Below are 19,845 nucleotides of genomic sequence, written 5' to 3' on the forward strand. Positions count from 1 at the left end.
ATAATTAATAAGAACTTGTGAGTAAATGCTTTAATGCTTCTGTAATTCTCTACTGCAATTCTCTACTGCCTTCTGCCATAGAGCAGAAAGAGCTTGGGCCCATCTACTGGGCAAGCAGCATATTGACCCCAAGCAGCATTTGGCCATGGGGAAATTCCTCTCTCTGTTTATAGTTTGAATGTTTGCTAGTTATGAACAAGTTACTGTTTGATGTTATTCCTAGAATGTCTTCCATAACCGTGTGAGAACAAATATTAATGTTAAAATTCAGTGGTTGGGGGTGGTGAGAGTTCAGAATATTGAATTTCATAAATTATATATTTTTATAGAAGATCCTCTCGCACCAATTAATTTTTTACCCCTCCGCAACAGCCTCCCAGAAAGAATCTACAACTACTTTACTTGGGAAATGCAAGAAGAGAAGAGAGACACTGATCAATAAAGAAAAGTAGGCAGCTTTTTATTGAGCACTTTTTATTTAGCACTTCCATGACCTGGTGCTCCATGGTAAAGCACAGTTTGAATGACAATACTGCTACCTCCAATCCAAAACAGTATGGTTTCTTTTTTATCCAAATACAAAGGAAAAAAAAATATATTGTTGTTCCCCCTCCATTGTTGTGTTGTTTTGTTTGTTTGTTTTATAAAAAGCAAAGTGTTACATTAGGCTACCTATAAGCAGAGACATGTTGCATATCACATACCATAACTTCAAGTTTGACAAGACAAAAAATAGTGCTTCAGGGTGTTAAATCCCTTCAAATCCCCTTTTTTTTTTGCTGAGCTGGGAGGGAGAGAGAGAGAGAGAGAGAGAAAGAATTATCTTCTTGTCTTTCCCCTTCTCCCATTTCTCATTTTTGGAAATCTAGTAGAAAAGTAAAATACAATGAAATGAAGAGGCCGTGTATGCTACATTCAAGTACAGCTGCTTCAAAGCTTTAAAGTTAATTACAAGTCTTTTGCTGCAGTGTACAATATAGCAATGCCTACATGATCATTTTTATTACAAATGACAGAGATTTCTAGAAAGGCTGGCTTCATTCATGTCTTTCTTTAACACATTACCTGTTCAAAGTCTGTGTTTTAAGTGACCTTCACATAAAAACAGAGGTAGCTAAGTAAGAATACTATGTTTTGTATGAGGTCTCTATATGCGATGTAATAAAAAAAGTGATTGTTCTGTCAATCAATATGGATAAATTTCAGCACTTGCTTCATCATCATTTGCCATCCCCATAATGTATGAATGCTTTCAAACACAACTACAGCTATTCATGTGTTGCCTTTGTCACCATGAGCAACTGCATGGGAAAAGAAACAAACCTGATAAATTCGATTTTAGTAGACAAATATTTGAGTTGCACTCAAGTAACAGAACAAAAAACAGAAAAGCAATCTATGTCACAGCTTAATTATTGAATGACCTGGTGATGCAAATTTTATTAAATTGGTGAGAAGTCAAATAATCAACACACTGGATTTTAAGTCTGTGCTGTCCAAATAATAGCTTATTCATTCAGAAAAGGTCTAATCAATTCCAGCATTTTAAGTATGTCCAAAAGTGCCCATTCCAGCAACTCAAGGAAAGCAAGCATCACTAAATTTTGAAGTAGTAAATACAGTCAAAGGTTTAAGTTAACATAAACTGAAACACTGTGTCCAAATTCTGTGAACATATCAGGTAGAAAGGATGTTCTGCCTGTGCTGAACTGGACCATAAACATACACTGAAAAAGGTAGCAACTGGAAAGGACAAGAGAATTTGGCAGCTGCTTAGAACCATTATGCAGTGCCAAGTAAATGCCCATTTTCTTGTCAGGCCTGAAGATCACTTTGTAGGTCACTGAAATTTTGCATTTTGTTTTAAGCACTGTAAATGGGCACTACAAAGAAGTGGAGCTGTCTTTTAAAGAAAAACAGCTTTCTCAAAATGTTACTGACTCACAGCATCCATACAGGCCACAACAGAAATAGAACATGATGACGTTCAGAGTCTCAAACCATAAAAGAATCTGCTGGTGCCTGTTTGATTTTGCTTTAGATGCTGATGAAATAAAGAGCTGGTTTACCCATACTAGCCAAAGAACAGCCTGGATAAGACAGAACACAATTTTGAACAGCATTTTTCAGTAAATTTCTAAGACAGCACAGACAATAAGGAGGAGAAGGTAAATAACTACTTTTCAATGAACACCATTTATTAGTTCCTGCCTCTAACAGCTCAATGTTAACCTCTAAAAGCATGTTTTAGTTCTTTAATGCATTGAGTCATGGGAGATTTAGCTGGAAGGGCTAATGTGCCCAGCCTTTCACTAAAACCCTGACTGAACTACATCTTCGAGGAGTCAATGCAGTCTTCTCCAAATGCAGGCTGCATTATGACATTAACAGATTGTTCTAACTCTTGCTCTCCATGAGCGACCTCTGTGACAAAAAAACTGCAGTCATAATCATAAGTGGAATATAAATCACTATTTAGCTTTGATATGACTCCCTAACTTTGGCCTGGAGGGCATCACAAGTCTTCTTCGCATCTCCCAGCAGCATGGCAGTGTTAGGTTTGTAGAAGATTGGATTGTCCACCGCTGCATAACCGACTCCCAAAGATCTCTTCATGACAATGACCTAAACACATAGAGGAAATGTGTGAAGCAGTTGAAGTAATAAAATCATAGCATCACAGAAGCAACCAGGTTGGAAGAGACCACCAAGATCATCCACTCCAACCTAGCACCCAGCCCAGTCCATTCAACTACACCACGGCACTAAGCGCCTCAGCCAGGCTTTTTCTGAACACATCCAGGGATGGCAACTCCACCACTCCAATGCCAATCACTCTCTCTGACAACAACTTCCTCCTAACATCCAGCCTAGACCTCCCCTGGCACAACCCCACCTGGCTACAACCTCCCTTCAGGTAGTTGTAGACAGTAATAAGGTCTGCCCTGAGCCTCCTCTTCTGCAGCCTGCACACCTCCAGCTCCCTCAGCCTCTCCTCACAGGGTTGTGCTCCAGGCCCCTCACCAGCTTCATTTAATCTTTAATTCCTTCAGTAGCTCCCTGCTCATCCAGTCTGGCTGCCTCCCTCATCAGCTCATCTTCGTTGCCCTTCTCTGGACAGCTTCCAGCACCTCAACATCTCTCTTGAATTGAGGAGCCCAGAACTGGACACAGCACTCAAGGTGTGGCCTGATCAGTGCTGAGTACAGGGGCAGAATAACCTCCCTTGACCTATTGACCATACTATCCTGATCCAGGTCAGGATGCCACTGGCACTCTTAGCCATCTGGGCACACTGCTGGCTCATCTGCCAAAGACAACATAAAATCAACCTCCACCAAAGGAGAGGAAGAGGTATCTCTGGCCAAAATATGGTGCTCACTGTGACAAAACTGTATGTCAGATTGTAGTATCATAGAATTGTTGGATATCAGTGGCTGGAAGGGACCTCCAAAGGTCCAGTCTCCATGCCAGGGCAAGATCACCTAGATCAGATCACACTGGAACACATCCAGGCAGTTCTTGAATATCTCCAGAAAGAGAAATGCCACACTCCCCTGGGCAGCCTGTTCCAGTGCTCTTTCATCCTCACAGGGCAGGTGAAAGGGAGACCTCACTGCTATCTACAGCTACCTGAAGGAACATTGTGGAGAGGCTGATGCTGGTCTCTTCTCAAAGCTAACTGGAGACAGAACAAGGGGGAATGGCCTCAAGCTGAGACTGGGGAGGTTTAGACTGGACACTAGGGAAAAAAATTTCATGGAGAGAGGGGCCAGGGCCTGGAATGAGCTGCCCAGGGAGGTGGTGGAGTCACCAACCCTGGATGTGTTTAAGGGTGGTTTGGATGTGGTGCTTGGGGATATGGTTTAAGGCAAATCTTGTAGAGCAGGGTTACAGGTTGGACTTGGTGATCCTGAGGGGCTTTGCCAACAGGAACGCTGCTGTGATTCTGTGATTACTTCTTGGACAACTTGCAGAAAAGGCTTCAATAGAAACCAAGATTTGGAGAATTTTATTTGGTTATCCTATAAACCGTGCTTTTAGAAGCATACTACCTAATGCAGTTGCTAATGCAGTTCTGTTGATCTCACCTGTTTGGACTTCCAGACCTCAAGAACTGGCATTCCAGCTATGATGGAGTTCGGATCTTCCTGAGCTGCTGAATTAACTGTATCGTTTGCACCAATTACAAGGACCAAGTCGGTTTCTACAGCAAAACAAAGACAGCACAGCTTAGAAAAAATATCAAATGACACCTGAACACCAAAACTGGTGTACATTTTGTGTTTAATCTGATCTTTAGGGGCAGAGGAAGCCTACATCTGGAGATTTAATTTACAACAAAGTTCAGGCAAGCTATCTGTGAGAGTCTGAACGTCCTACCAACTACTTCCAGCAAGCTGCTAGCATCCCACAGCCTCTTTCCAGAGCCCACTCTGCCACACAAGCATTAAATCCATTCATACTTCAAGGTGCTTTCACACATGCATAGCATCATCACTCTCAAATGTCTTTGTGCACAGCTTTTCCTTTGACAATTACTTAAAGAAACCCTGATTTTTAAATCAGGATATAGGAAAGCAAGAATTTGTCTGAAACCCTGATTTTTAAATCAGGATATAGGAAAGCAAGAATTTGTCTGTATAATGCTAATCCAGTCTGTAAGACATGACACAGTCAAGTCATGCGCAACACCTGCCCTAAAGAAGCACCAGCAGTTTTCCTGCATGGAGCAGTCACTGTGATAAAAAAGACAGAGTATTTGTCATTTACTTCACAGCTACAAACAATATGAAAACAAATGAACAAAAACAAAAGAAAAAATCCCACAACCTGCTCCCTTGGCTCCAAAGGAAGCCAGTTGCACAATCTGCTTAAAACTCCCTCCAATATGAACTCTTTTTGTACTCCCTATAGGAGAGGCTGAGGGAGCTGGGGGTGTGCAGCCTGCAGAAGAGGAGGCTCAGGGCAGACCTCATTGCTGTCTACAACTACCTGAAGGGACATTGTAGCCAGGTGGGGTTGAGTTCCTCTGCCAGGCAAGCAGCAACAGAACAAGGGGACACAGTCTCAAGTTGTGCTGGGGAAGGTCTAGGCTGGATGTTAGGAGGAAGTTCCTGCCAGAGAGAGTGATTGGCATTGGAATGGGCTGCCCAGGGAGGTGGTGGAGGCACCGTCCCTGGGGGTCTTCAAGAAAAGCCTGGCTGGGGCGCTTAGTGCCATGGTCTGGTTAGCTGGATAGGGCTGGGTGCTAGGTTGGACTGGATGATCTTGGAGGTCTCTTCCAATCTGGTTGATTCTATGATTCTATGATTTCCATTTGTTTTACCTGCCAGTAGTCTTCTCAGTTTCTTCTTCTAAGACAGGCTACTCCTTGCATTGCTCTGTGCTCACTTGAGAGAGCACTCAGATTGCAAGAGAATGACTTCTGCTCATAGAATCACAGAATCAACCAGGTTGGAAGAGACCTCCAAGCTCAGCCAGTCCAACCTAACACCCAGCCCTAGCCAGTCAACTAGACCATGGCACTAAGTGCCTCAGCCAGGCTTTGCTTGAACACCTCCAGACACGGTGCCTCCACCACCTCCCTGGGCAGCCCATTCCAATGCCAATCACTCTCTCTGTGAAGAACTTCCTCCTAACATCCAGCCTATACTTCCCCCAGCACAACTTGAGGCTGTATCCCCTTGTTCTATTGGTGCTTGCCTGGGAGAAGAGGCCAACCCCCACCTGGCTACAATGTCCCTTCAGATAGTTGTAGACAGCAATGAGATGACCCCTGAGCTCCTCCACAGTGGCATCACACCAAGCACTAAGAGAAACTAAATGGACTGAGTCCATCCTTGCGCAATGCGAAAACAGAATCAAATAAACACTGACAAGATCAAATCCAATCTTCTGGAAACTTAAGGTTCACATCCTAACCTGGGAAGTCTTCATTGATCTCATCCATTTCCAGTACAATATCATATGGAACACCAGCCTCTGCCAGGAGTACATTCAGCTGACCAGGCATACGGCCAGCCACAGGGTGAATGCCAAACCTGACAAGGAAAGAAAGTCCCCATTAGTAAGTAGTGGCCACTCTCTTCCTATGTTACACACGAAATTGCCACCTGCAACCCACAGTGCTGTGTAAATATAACCACACACACAAATTAGCAAGAAGTGGTTGCATCCTAGCAATGCTGCCATTACTTTTCCAGTGTTGCAGGGAACTGAGTAAGTGGGAAAGAGAATGATTTGACTCCTCAACACGAGAGCTGCTGCTCCTTTTCTGCAAAGCTAAAAGTATGACTGACACAACAGGTATGCAAAAGAAAACGGTCACGTCTATAAACCTCTGAGTGGTGGGCCTCAAGGTGAAAGTGCCAGTCCGTTTCCAGTGGTGCACAGTGACAGGATGAGGAACAGCAGGCATAAGCTAGAACACAGGAAGTTCCACTTCAGCATGAGATAATTGTGCTAGTTTGAAGCAAGCTAGAATGTTTTGGTAAAAGAACTAGATAACAGGCAGTGAAATGAAAACAATTGTGTCTCTTCACTCACAGTCACACTGAGAACTCTGAGAAGAAGAAGTAAACGTTCTCCATTTTGTCTTTCATTCTGCCTTTGCCTTCAGACCTGGTCACATCTCATTAACCTTGCTCCCACTAACCTTGCTCCCTAACCTCTTGGCTGCACCTCTCTTCTTCCTGAGAACTGGGGTAAGGTTGAGAGGGCAAGGGGAGGTGTTGGGGTGGTTTGAGAGCCTCTCCTGGGGACTCAGGTTTCTGGGAGGGGAGTTGTGCTTTTGTATTGTTTACCCTTTGTATTTTTCTGTATATAATTGTATATATTGTAAATAGCTGCTTGTATATCTGCTGCTGTAAAATAAATAGCTTCATTTATATTCCCAGAGGCAGTCTGAGTTAGCTGGGGCAAATTCAAAAGTGTGGGGGGGCGGGTTAATGCCCAAACCATCATAATAACTTATTTACCACGAGGGTGTGGTAGTTTGAAGCTAGCCAGAATGTTTTAGTGAGAAGAACTAGAGCACAGGCTGTGAAAGGAAAACAATGGTGATGTCTGCTTCACTCATAGGCTTGCTGAGAGGTATAAGAACAAGAAATAAAAACATAGATAACTTCTCTCACTTCTGCTGGGGAACTGGCTGAGCTCCATTTCTAACCTCACCCTCTGTTTCTTTTCTAATCCACTTTGCTCCTAACCCCCTGGCTGAATCTCCATTCTTCCTTGGGACTGGGGTAAGGTTGAGAGGGGCAGGGGGAAGGTGCAGGGGCAGTTGGGAGCCCGTCCTGGGGACTCAGGTTTCTGGGAGGGGAGTTGTGTTTCTGTATTACCTTTTATCATGTCTATTTCTGTCTATAATTGTATATACTGTAAATATCTGCTTGTATATTGTCCTAAACTGTAAATATAAGCTTCACTCAATTTCCAGAGCAGGCTGAGTCTAGTCTGGGTGATTTCTAAAGTGTGGGGAGGCAGGGAACACCCAAACCATCACAGAGGGTGACAGAGCACTGGAACAGGCTGCTCAGAGAGACTACAGAGTCTTCTTCTCTGGAGACTTTCAAAACCCACTTGGATGCATTCTTGTGTGGCTTGCCTAAGGTGATCCTGCTTTGATAGAGTGTGATCTCCAGAGGTCCCTTCCAACCCCTAACATCCTATGATATCCCAGTAAAACTGAAGAAGCTTGGACTACATTTTCAATACTTCCACCATAAGAAGACACTGCAGGAAGTTACTGCACTTGCCAAGTGGCTTTGGAGAGCCTCTTAGACAATTAGTAAAGGAAGACAGTAGTGTGCCCAGGTGGTCAAGAAAGCAAATGGCATGCTGGCCTGCATCAAGAATAGTGTGGCCAACAGGACCATTTTGCCCCTGTACTCAGCACTGGTCAGGCCACACCTTGAGTACTGTGACCACCTCTGGGCCACTCCACTCCACTTAAGAAAGATGTTGAGTTGCTGAAAGTTGTCCAGAGAAGGGTGACAAAGCTGGTGAGGGACTTGGAGCACAGCCCTGTGAGGAGAGGCTGAGGGAGTTGGGGTTGTGCAGCCTGCAGAAGAGGAGGCTCAGGGCAGAGCTCATTGCTGTCTACAACTACCTGAAGTGAAGCTGTAGCCAGGTGGGGTTGGTCTCATGTCCCAGGCAAGCAGCAACTACCTTAAGGGAGATTGTAGCCAGATGGAGTTGGTCTCTTCTCCCAGGCACCCAGTGACAGAACAAAGGGACACAGCCTCGAACTGTGCAGAGCAGGTTTAGGCTGAACATTAGGAAGAAATTCTACATGGAAAGAGTGGTTGGCATTGAAATGGGCTGCCCAGGGAGGTGGTGGAGTCACCATCCCTAGAGGTGTTTAAAAGGAGTCCAGATGAGGCACTTAGTGCCATGGTTTAGTTAATTAGAATGGTTAGGTGATAGGTTGGACTCAATGGTACCTAGAGGTCTCTTCCAACTTGGTTAATTCACAGGATCATAGAATAAACCAGGTTGGAAGAGACCTGTGATTCTATGACGGAACTCATGGCCAGAAATGCCTGAGAACACATCACTACAAGATGGTTCAGAAAATTTTCCACCTAGCAGCAGCTTATACCAACAAGTTTTCTTTGACTTCCTTTTAAATTAAGAGGACTACTCTGATATTTTCTCTGGCTATGTTCATCAGCCTTCACTACATTACACACAGCAAGCATTTGTGTCCATCCTCCAAGCAGTACCATATTTTAAATCTCATGACAGGTACCTTTGGGTTTTTATAAACAAGTGGGTTTTTTTGCTGTAAAACCATCATGTGTACTAATACTCTTTATGGGTTCCTTAAATCATGGAGTAGCATAAACAGTCTTCATGAAAATGCCAGCAGACTGCACTGCCTTCCTGAAGCAAAACCACTGCTAGATTTAGAAACACCATTGGCAAATGACCACATTGACTCACATATCTCTTAAGTGTGCATGGTTATCACAGTTTAACAATGCACACACCCTCCCATTCAAATTCAACACACAAATTACTCTGAAAGAGAGACATAATTTATGGTAAGAATGTTGTAAAGCAAAAGAATTGCCCAATTTCTTTGATAAGCTTTTAATATCAATTGCACAAGAACTCCCTTAGTCTGGCTGGTTTTAAATCAAGCCAAAATCTCACACTCCTGTTGACTATCTGTTTACATGACAGCAGTGTGCCCTTGTGGCCAAGAAGGCCGATGGGATCTTGGGGTTGATTAGGAAGAGTGTGTCCAGCAGATCAAGGGAGGTCCTCTTCCCCCTCTACTCTGCCTTGGTGAGACCTCATCTTCAATACTGTGCTCAGTTTTGGGCTCCCCAGTTGCAGAGGGACAGGGATCTGCTGGAGAGAGTCCAGCGGAGGGCTACGAGGATGATGAGGGGACTGGAGGGCATGGCTGATGAGGAGAGGCTGAGGGACCTGGGGCTGCTTAGTCTGGAGAAGAGAAGACTGAGAGGAGATCTGATAAATGTTTATAAGTATCTGAGGGCTGCCAGGAAGGAGGGGGACAGGCTCTGCTCACTGCTCCCTGGAACAGGACAAGGAGCAATGGCTGTAAGTTGCAGCACAGGAGGTTCCGCCTCAACACAAGGGGGATCTTCTTTACTGTAAGGGTCGCAGAGCACTGGCACAGGCTCCCCACGGAGGTCTTGGAGACTCCTTCTCTGGAGCCTTTCAAGGCCTGTCTGGATGTGTTCCTCTGTGATCTATGTTAGATAGGATTGTCCTGCTCCAGCAGGGGGGATGGACTCAATGACCTCCTTGTGCCCCTTCCAACGCCTAATATCCTGTGAGCCTGTCAACTTTTTAGCCTACATGTATTGCCTCCATAACAATGATTCACAATCGTACTGTGTCTGACTTTAAAAAAAAATGACCCTGGTAGTTCATTGAAATACAGAATTCACCAGGAATCCTTTTTCTCTTGACTCTGACCACGTAACTTGGGGCTTGTTTGCTACCTCCAATTGCCAGATACACTGAATTCACAGAATCACAAAACTAACAAGGTTGGAAAAGACCTCTAGGATCATTGAGTCCAACCTATCACCTAACACCTTCTAATTAACTAACCCATGCCACTAGGTGCCTCATTCAGCCTCCTTTTGTACACCTGTGGGGATGGTGACTCCACCACCTCCTGAGGCAGCCCATTCAATGCCAACCACTCTTTCAGTGAAGAATTTCTTCCTAATGTCCATTCTAAACCTGCCCTGGCACAGCTTGAGACTGTGTCCTCTTATTCTGTCGTGGGGTGACTGGGAGAAGAGACCAACCCTGCAATTACAGTTTTCAATATGATAAAATATAATATAGCACACATCTTGCTACTAAGGCTTCAGATCTAAACAACATGAGTACCAGTTAAGGATATTTAACCTCCTTCATCAGCCTCTTTTGGATACTTTTTTAGATTTATGAAGACAATACAGCACTTTTAAAAACATCATTCATCTTTTCAACCCTTTTTTTGAAGACATTGAGTGCAGTATTTTCTTTTAAATTTAGACTAAAACTCTAAAACTCCTTACACACATTGTATCTAAGACAGCACTTTCAGCACAGAAAGCATTTAAGTGATAGGAAAAGATAAGTTACTAAAGTAGTATGAGGTTAATAATAGCAGGATGAAAAAAAGGCAACTATTGCATGAGAAGTTACTGACAAACCTCAGAATGGAAACTGCTTTTTATACAGTTCATAAAGTCAGCATTATCTTTCTTAAAACCAGTAATACAACATTCTTCTAGCTAATAATGAGAGGAGCTAGCACCTACCTAATCCAGTGCAGAAGTGTTTCAAGATCACTTAATCCATGTAAAGATAGGATTCCTGTCATTATGCCAAAGCTGGACAGAGTGATGTAAGCAAGTAACATCTGGCTGGTGCCTAATTCAGCTTACTCAACACTTTAGACACTGTATATGCAGGGAATAATCTGCCTAAATTTTCTGCCTCACCTCCTCTTCCCTCTGCTCCACTCACTCTGCATTTTGACACCTCTTCACCTCTGTTTTCAGTGCAAGCAGTAATTGGTTATTCAAGGTAATAGGAAGGAAAAAAAAATACCCAAAACTAGGTCAGCTGAGATGGATATCATTCAGACATTTTACAGCTTGAATCCTGCCCAGGGAGGTGGTGGAGGCACCATCCCTGGAGGCCTTTAAGAAAAGACTGGATGAGGCACTTAGTGCCATGGTCTAGTTGACTGGATAGGGCTGGGTGCTAGGTTGGACTGGATGATCTTGGAGATCTCTTCCAACCTGGTTGATTCTATGATTCTATATGACAATAGCTGCAGTTTAGAATGAGTTGTAAGTATCACAGTCTAAAGCTCTTATCATGGATGACCAGGTAGATTACCAACATCCAAGCACAAAGCTAGTCTAGCAAGCTGAGCTCTGTTTTCATGCCTGAGGCCACAACATATCCCCAAAACCAGTACTTCAGCACAAAGCTCAGTGGCTCTGCTGGCATCAGGTCCACTAAATTTAAACTGAATTAAATCAGCTGTATTAAGGATACTTAGGTCATGATTGGTACTGCCTCCCTATTTAAAACCACTATGGCCTACCACAATAAAGGCAAGACCTAAATACATGGCATGGACATTAGCTCAGTGCAATAACCCTCATAAGAATCTACCTGCAGGGAAGAGTGAAAACCTTACCTAGACCTTACTTGTGAGATCCACCTAGGACTGTGATGACCTATATGGAACCTAGAATACATGCACAGTATTGTTAAGGCTGGAAAAGACCTCTAAGATGATCAAGCCCAACCTTCTACCCAACACCTCTGTGACTAGACAATATCCCACACTGCCACATCCATTTGTTTCTTGAACACACTCTAGCACCTCCCTGGGCAGCCTGTCCCACTGCCTGACCACTCCTGCAGAAAATAAATTCTTCCTCATACCTAACTTAAACCTCCCCTGGTGCAGCTTGAGGACATTTCTTCTTGTCCTGTTATTAGTTACCTGGGAGACGAGGTCAACACCAGCCTCACTCCAACCTCCCTTCAGAATGCTCTATATAGCAATGAGGTCTCCTCTCAGCCTCCTGTTCTTCGAGCTAACCAGTCCCAGCTCCCCCCAGCCTCTCCTCAACAGACCCTTCACCAGCTTCATTGCCCTTCTCTGTTCCCACTTCAGCACCTCAGTGTACTTGCTATACTGCAGTGCCTACAAGCAGACACAGCACCCAAGATTCAGCCTCCCCAGTGTCCAACAGCATACAGCTGCATTGTTGCACAAGCAGATCAGGTACAGCTAGGTTTGCTAGCTTTTCTCTAGCTATACTTGCATGGCACTCAAGATAATCAATCTGTTGAACTCCATTTGTTCCTTCATTGCAGCATTAATGACTCAGAACCCTCTCTATTAATCTGACTGTAAGAAGCAAGCTGAGAACTGACACATGTATGCACACTTAAGAGTCTTCCCAGTAATCATACTTCAGCTGCCTAGAAATGTGCATTAATGCACACTGGTCTTATGCTGCCATTCAGCAAGCACACTAAGCTTCCATCTTATGCACACAACTGGCTGGATGGCAGAGCCCAGAGAGTGGTGGTGGATGTTGCCACATCCAGTTGGCAGCTGTCACTAGTGGTGTGCCCCAGGGATCAGTGCTGGGCCCAGTCCTGGTCAATATCTTTACTGATGATGTGGAAGAGGGGATTGAGTCCAGCATCAGTAAGTTTGCAGATGACACCAAGCTAGGAGCAGCTGTGGAGCTGTTGAAAGGTAGAGGAACCCTGCAGAGGTATCTAGACAGGCTGGATGGGTGGGCAGAGGTCAGTGGGATGAGATTGAACAAGGCCAAGTGCAGGGTTCTGCACTTTGGTCACAACAACCCCAAGCAGTGCTACAGGCTGGGGACAGAGTGGCTGGAGAGCAGATGGGAAGAAAGGGACCTGGGGATACTGGTAGAGAGTAGCTGAAGATGAGGCAGCAGTGTGCCCAGGTGGCCAAGAGAGCCAATGGCATCCTGGCCTGCATCAAGAACAGTGTGGCCAGTAGGACAAGGGAGGTTATTCTTCCCCTGTACTCAGCACTGGTCAGGCCACACCTTGAGTGCTGTGTCCAGTTCTGGGCTCCTCAATTCAAGAGAGATGTTGAGGTGCTGGAAGGTGTCCAGAGAAGAGCAACAAAGCTGGTGAGGGGCCTGGAGAACACACGCTATGAGGAGAGGCTGAGAGAGCTGGGGGTGTGCAGAAGAGGAGGCTCAGGGGTGACCTCATTGCTGTCTACAACTACCTGAAGGAAGGCTGTAGCCAGGTGGGAGTTGGTCTCTTCTCCCAGGCAAGCAGCAACAGAACAAGGAGACACAGTCTCAAGTTGTGCCAGGACAGGTCTAGGCTGGATGTTGGGAGGAAGTTGTGGACAGAGAGAGTGATTGGCATTGGGATGGGCTGCCCAGGGAGGTGGTGGAGTCACCATCCCTGGAGGTCTTCAAGAAAAGCCTGGATGAGGCACTTAGTGCCATGGTCTGGTTGACTGGATAGGGCTGGGTGCTAGGTTGGACTGGATGATCTTGGAGGTCTCTTCCAACCTGGTTAATTCTATGATTCTATGATGTACTGCAAGCCACCTCACATAAGTGATCATGCAATTTAATATGCAATTTAATAACTAAAACATTTTGAAGTTTCCAAACTCTTCCATATTTCTAAATTTAAACTCTAGTCAATGATGATGCACCACATTCCACAACCTGCACTCGTCCCTGAGAATGTTACGGGTACAGGTAAAGCAAATGAAAACAGCAGCTCCTCTGCATCAGTTGTGAGCCATGAAGCACAAAAAAAACCCAAAAAAACCCATATGACAGCCACAATTTCTCTTGGCATAGTATTGGCACTACAAACTGATGACAGTCGTATGTCCAAGCTGGCACTCCTGCACAGCTGTTGTCTGAGAGTGTGACTACATCTGGCTGGTAAGCACACTGCGGTCCCGAGGCACTCCAGCCCTGCTGGAATCAGAGGGGTAGCAGCTGTGCTCCAGGAACACCGTGGGAGCACCACAAGATGATGAAAGGTCTGAATTACTACAAACTGTAAATACAGACTTATTTCATTAAAATACTAGGTAACCACAGCAGCAATCCCTTCCTGAAACTGACTACTGACCCAGTTATTTCAGGGACTCGCTGACATTTGCAAAGCCACCACAAAAGGCAGAACCAGTAGAATCACTGGAACAACCACGAGGTTGGAAGAGAACTCCAAGATCAGCCAGTCCAACCTAGCACCCAGCCCTAGCCAATCAACTACACCATGGCACTAAGTGCCTCAGCCAGGCTTTTTTTGAACACCTCCAGGGATGGCAACTCCACCACCTCCCTGGGCAGCCCATTCCAATGCCAATCACTCTCTCTGGCAGGAACTTCCTCCTAACATCCAGCCTGTACTTCCCCCAGCACTACTTGAGACTGTGTCCCCTTGTTCTGTTGCTGGGTGCCTGGCAGAAGAGACCAACCCCCACCTGGCTACAAGCAATGAGGTGACCCCTGAGCCTCCTCTTCTCTAGGCTAAACAACCCCCAGCTCCCTCAGCCTCTCCTCATAGGGTTTGTGTTCCAGGCCCCTCACCAGTCTTGTTGCCCTTCTTTGGACACCTTCCAGCACCTCAACATCTCTCTTGAATTGAGGAGCCCAGAACTGGACACAGCACTCACGGTGTGGCCTGACCACTGTTGAGTACAGGGGAAGAATAACCTCCCTTGTCCTGCTGGCCACACTATTCTGATATAGGCCAGGATGCCATTGGCTCTCTTGGCCACCTGGGCACACTGCTGGCTCATATAATGTTTTTATTTCACCAAGGTTGATAAAAACATAAAGCCTGCTGCCACAGAGGTGCTGGAAGACAAAGCCAAAAGTACATGATGCTGTCATCACATTAACCAAGAGAAGTTCTTTTGCTGCACAACTAGCAAGTCTTCTCTTTGTTGTCATTGTTGTTGGTGGTTGTTTGGGGGTTTTGGGGGTTGTTTTTTGATGGAATTTGGATGCACACAGAGGTTGAAGAGTAGATATTCAAAATGCAGCTGGCAAAGATCTCAAGCAACCCACTCCAGTTGACTCTATCTTGAGCAAGTGTGCCGAGTGAACTACACAATCCTCAGGGATCTCTTTAATCTCAATGATGATGCAATCCTGTGAAGATTCATGTTACATTAAAATAGTGACAGAAGTTCACATCCTCAGACCTTCCCATGTTAGTTCACCAGCTGCCTTCTGAACAATTCAGACTGCATAAACCTCTAAAACACACAGAGAGAAGGCACTGGTACAAAAGAAGTGTGTACATTCAAGGTTAAACTGTTCAAATACACACAATTTAAACATGAGCTTCTAACTGGAATGTCCTTGATAATTGAAATATGCTGGACAAATACATAACAAGTGTTACTAAATACTGTCATCAGCTTTTGGCTCAAAAAGAGTGTCCTAGACTAAACTAGTATTATTATGATGTTAAAAACCACACCACCTCCTAGCTAGAAAACCCCTGCCCAAAATAAAACCTCCACCATACGACACATGTAGTGAATTTAAGAGGAGCTGGGCCTTCAATAAGAAGTGAGCAAGAGAACAACCAATGGATAATTGGTAGGTGTTGACATGAGGCACAGCTAACTGGCTCTCACTGTACAAATATCTGCTGTGAATTGCAGCTGCTGTGCAAGCTGCATGAGAATGCCCCCTAGCACCCAGGCTTACACCACTATGAATTAAACCAGCTAAGTCTCTCCTGTATGTGTGATTTTTGGCCTACTGCACACCAAGCAACAAATCCATCTTTTTCAGACAACAATATCACAGCCCTAAGACTTTGAAGAAGCAAGGGGAAATAAAGCAGTATATCCTGTGGAAGCTAAAGTCCATGCTGCTGTCACATAGATTGGCTTATGGAGGTTCCGCAGGGTTCTGCACTTTGGCCACAACAACCCCAAGCAGCACTACAGGCTGGGGACAGAGTGGCTGAGAGCAGCCAGGAGGAAAGGGACCTGAGGGTACTGATAGATAGTAGGCTGAAGATGAGCCAGCAGTGTGCCCAGGTGGCCAGGAGAGCCAATGGCATCCTGGCCTGTATCAGGAACAGTGTGGCCAGTAGGACAAGGGAGGTTATTCTGCCCCTGTACTCAGCACTGCTCAGGCCACACCTTCAGTGCTGTGTACAGTTCTGGGCTCCTCAATTCAAGAGAGATGTTGAGGTGCTGGAATGTCTCCAGAGAAGGGCACTGAAGCTGGTGAGGGGCCTGGAGCACTCACCCTATGAGGAGAGGCTGAGGGAGCTAGAGAAGAGGAGGCTCAGGGCAGACCTCATTGCTGTCTACAACTACCTGAAGGGACATTGTAGCCAGGTGGGGTTGGGCTCTTCTGCCAGGCAACCAGCAACAGAACAAGGGGACACAGTCTCAAGTTGTGCCAGGGGAGGTCTAGGCTGGATGTTAGGAGGAAGTTGTTGACAGAGAGAGTGATTGGCATTGGAATGGGCTGCCCAGGGAGGTGGTGGAGTCACCATCCCTGGAAGCGTTTAAGAAAAGCCTGGATGAGGCACTTAGTGCCATGGTCTAGTTGATTGGATAGGGCTGGGTGCCTGGTTGGACTGGATGATGTTGGAGGTCTCTTCCAACCTGGATGATTCTATGGTTCTGTGATTCTATGAATGTAACCAATTACATGTTAGTCTAAAACCAGGAACCACTGAACACCTGCACTTATCAAAACACAGCAAACATCTTTGCCTGTTTCATAGTGCAGAAGGGATTAGTAGGGAAGTAAAAAGGTGTTGCAGACCATGTATTTTTAACCCAAGAGCACTTAATATTATAGTGTGGTTAATTCTATACAGTGTTGCTCCAAATGTGCAAAGCAGAATTGGATCTTACTGGCCACATTATTTTTTTAACATACAAACATTGCTGTGTAGTAGTAGTAAGCACTGCTTCTATTTATGCAAGTCAGTTATCACAGGGAAGAAATAAACTGTAGAGGCTCCTTACTTGATCTACTGTCACTTCATACCAGACTGACACCAACAGACACTCTTCCAGACTGCAGGAGGCTCTCATTTCCCTTCTTGGATGCTCAACTATTCCCATTGCATCCCTTTAACTATTCCCCAAGTACAGGGAAAACAGGACTTAAAAGAAATACCAATGGTATTGTAATCTAATAAATAATCCCCTTCAACAAAGGTTTCTCCAGGAGACAACTCAAAGCACTTAAGTTATGCCTGTGTTTTCTTCCTATTGGCTACCAGTGTAAAGTAAAACAAGAAAGATGGGGAGGGACTTGTTAGGCTGTCAGGTAGTGATAGGACTGGAGGGGATGAAACAAAGCTAGAAATGGGTGGATTCAGACTGGATGTTAGGAAGAAGTTCTTCAGCATGAGAGTGCTGAGAGCCAGGAATGGGTTGCCCAGGAAAGTGGTGCAAGCCTCATCCCTGGAGGTGTTTAAGGCCAGGCTGGATGAGGCTCTGGACAGCCTGATCTAGTGTGAGGTGTCCCTGCCCATGGCAGAGGGGTTGGAACTGGATGATCCTTGTGGTCCCTTCCAACCCTGACTGATTCTACAATTCTCTGTGCACTGAAGTCAGATGTTGAGATCCCTCCTTACAGTACCACACTTCCACAAAACAGTCACTTTCACAGGGCTCTGCAACCTCCCCACTCTCAGAAAAGTCTGCTAACTGTTCTCTTGAACACAACACAAAAATGATGCTTTAAAGTTTTATTTTACTGTTTCACTGCTTATTTTGTATCCAAAGACAAGAGCATATCGAATGAGAAGAGCTGGTTCACCTTTCAGAAAAGTAAGATTTGGGGGCTAGAAGAAAGAAGTATTAAATTTGGAAGCCATTTTGTTAATAAAACTTCAGCAAGACAAAAAAAAAATAACACCACCAAACCAAAATGCAGAAAAACAACCAAAAGTTACTCTCCAAGTGCTGCAGCTACTTCCAAAATCCAAAATGAAGAAGAGTGTAAGGGAGTAAAGGATTTTTTACACTGCAGCAGGAAATCTCTAGATATTCTGCTCCAGGTTAATAAAACTAGATAGAGCATTCCTGCAGCTTATAATTCTGAGAGGGCAGTCACCATATTAATGGCTGCTGGAAAAGAAAGTTAAACAAAAACAATGACTTGTGGAGGATTTTTTAATGGAATGAAAGCAAAACAAAACATTTTTTTAATAAATGTATTGATTTTAATCAGTGAAAGTACTTACCTGACATTCTTCCCTTGATCTCTCAGTATCTTCACCAGATCAGCGATGGGGTACTGAGCTTTTGCTGCACACAAACCATAACCTGAAAGAATTACCAAATCTTAAGCTGTTTCAATGCAGAGGAAGGGCCCTCTCCACACAAACAGGAACTATAATAATTAAAAATAATTTTAAAAATTATATAAGTAGATATAAGCACACATACTTAGATCAGGTACCCATACATTCCTAGCCTGGCCATTGTACGATTTATTTAGAATAGAACAGAAAGCAATCAACCAGGTTGGAAAAGACCTCCAAGCTCATCCAGTCCAACCTAGCACCCAGCCCTGGCCAATCAACCAGACCATGGCACTAAGTGCCTCATCCAGCCTTTGCTTCAACACCTCCAGGGATGGTGCCTCCACCACCTCCCTGGGCAGCCCATTCCAATGCCAATCACTCTCTCTGCCAACAACTTCCTCCTAACATCCAGCATATACTTCCTCTGGCAAAACTTGAGATTGTGTCCCCTTCTTCTGTTGCTGGTTGTCTGGGAAAAGAGAACAACCCCCACCTGGCTATGCTACAGCCTCCCTTCAGGTAGTTGTAGACAGCAGTGAGATCTGCACTGAGCCTCCTCTTCTGCAGGCTGCACACCTCCAGCTCCCTCAGCCTCTCCTCACAGGGCTGTGCTCCAGGCCCCTCAACAGCTTCAGTGCCCTTTTGTGGACACGTTCCAGCACCTCAACATCTCTCTTGAATTGAGGGGCCCAGAACTGGACACAGCACTCACGGTGTGGCCTGACCACTGTTGAGTACAGGGGAAGAATAACCTCCCTCATCCTACTGGCCACACTGTTCTTGATACAGGCCAGGATGCCATTGGCTCTCCTGGCCACACTGCTGGCTCATCTTCAGCCTACTATCCATCAGCATCCCCAGGTCCCTCTCTGCCTGGCTGCTCTCCAGCCACTCAGTCCCCAGCCTGTAGTGCTGCTTGGGGTGGTTGTGGCCAAAGTGTAGAACCCGGCGCCTGACCTTGTTCAATCTCATCCCATTGGCCTCTGCCCACCCATCCAGCCTGGCCAGGTCCCTCTGCAGGGCTCCTCTACCTTCCAACAGCTCCACACCTGCTCCTAGCTTGGTGTCATCTGCAAACTCACTGATGCTGGACTCAATCCCCTCATCCACATCATCAATAAAGATATTGACCAGGACTGGGCCCAGCAATTACCCTTGGGGCACACCACTAGTGACAGCTGCCAACTGGATGTGGCACCATTCACCACCACTCTCTGGGCCCAGCCCTCCAGCCAGTTCTTGACCTATTTCAGAGTGAAATGTGGGTCTCTCGACCACTAATAGCGTAGCATTTTGATCTACCGAACAACACAAGTAACTTCAGCCTCACAAAACCACAATCCTTTAACAGAAAAGGATGCTTCAGACAGGTACACTCAGAAGCTGATAAAGAGGCTATTCTCAGGTTACTTCACCACTATTATCCCAAACAAAGTTTCACATCTGCACAATGCAAATCTAACAGCTGAATATAGCTTTTATCAGCAAACAATCTTCTCAGTCTGTCTGAAC

General features: G+C 45.2%; 1 protein-coding gene across 1 annotated transcript in view; it reads right to left on the reverse strand.

Moving 5' to 3' along the window:
- Positions 1 to 457: 457 nt before the first annotated feature.
- Positions 458 to 19,845, reverse strand: part of NNT (nicotinamide nucleotide transhydrogenase) — a 67,757-nt gene continuing 48,369 nt past the window's right edge. Inside the window, exons 19-22 of the mRNA XM_064140006.1 lie at positions 18,271 to 18,352; positions 5,926 to 6,044; positions 4,092 to 4,207; positions 458 to 2,625 (exon numbers count right to left, since the gene is read on the reverse strand). Coding sequence (XP_063996076.1) covers positions 2,476 to 2,625; positions 4,092 to 4,207; positions 5,926 to 6,044; positions 18,271 to 18,352 — 467 coding nt within the window. The 3' untranslated portion in view covers positions 458 to 2,475. The remainder of the gene's footprint in view (positions 2,626 to 4,091; positions 4,208 to 5,925; positions 6,045 to 18,270; positions 18,353 to 19,845) is intronic.

Source organism: Pogoniulus pusillus, chromosome Z, assembly GCF_015220805.1.
Source record: "Pogoniulus pusillus isolate bPogPus1 chromosome Z, bPogPus1.pri, whole genome shotgun sequence".
Taxonomy (NCBI): domain Eukaryota; kingdom Metazoa; phylum Chordata; class Aves; order Piciformes; family Lybiidae; genus Pogoniulus; species Pogoniulus pusillus.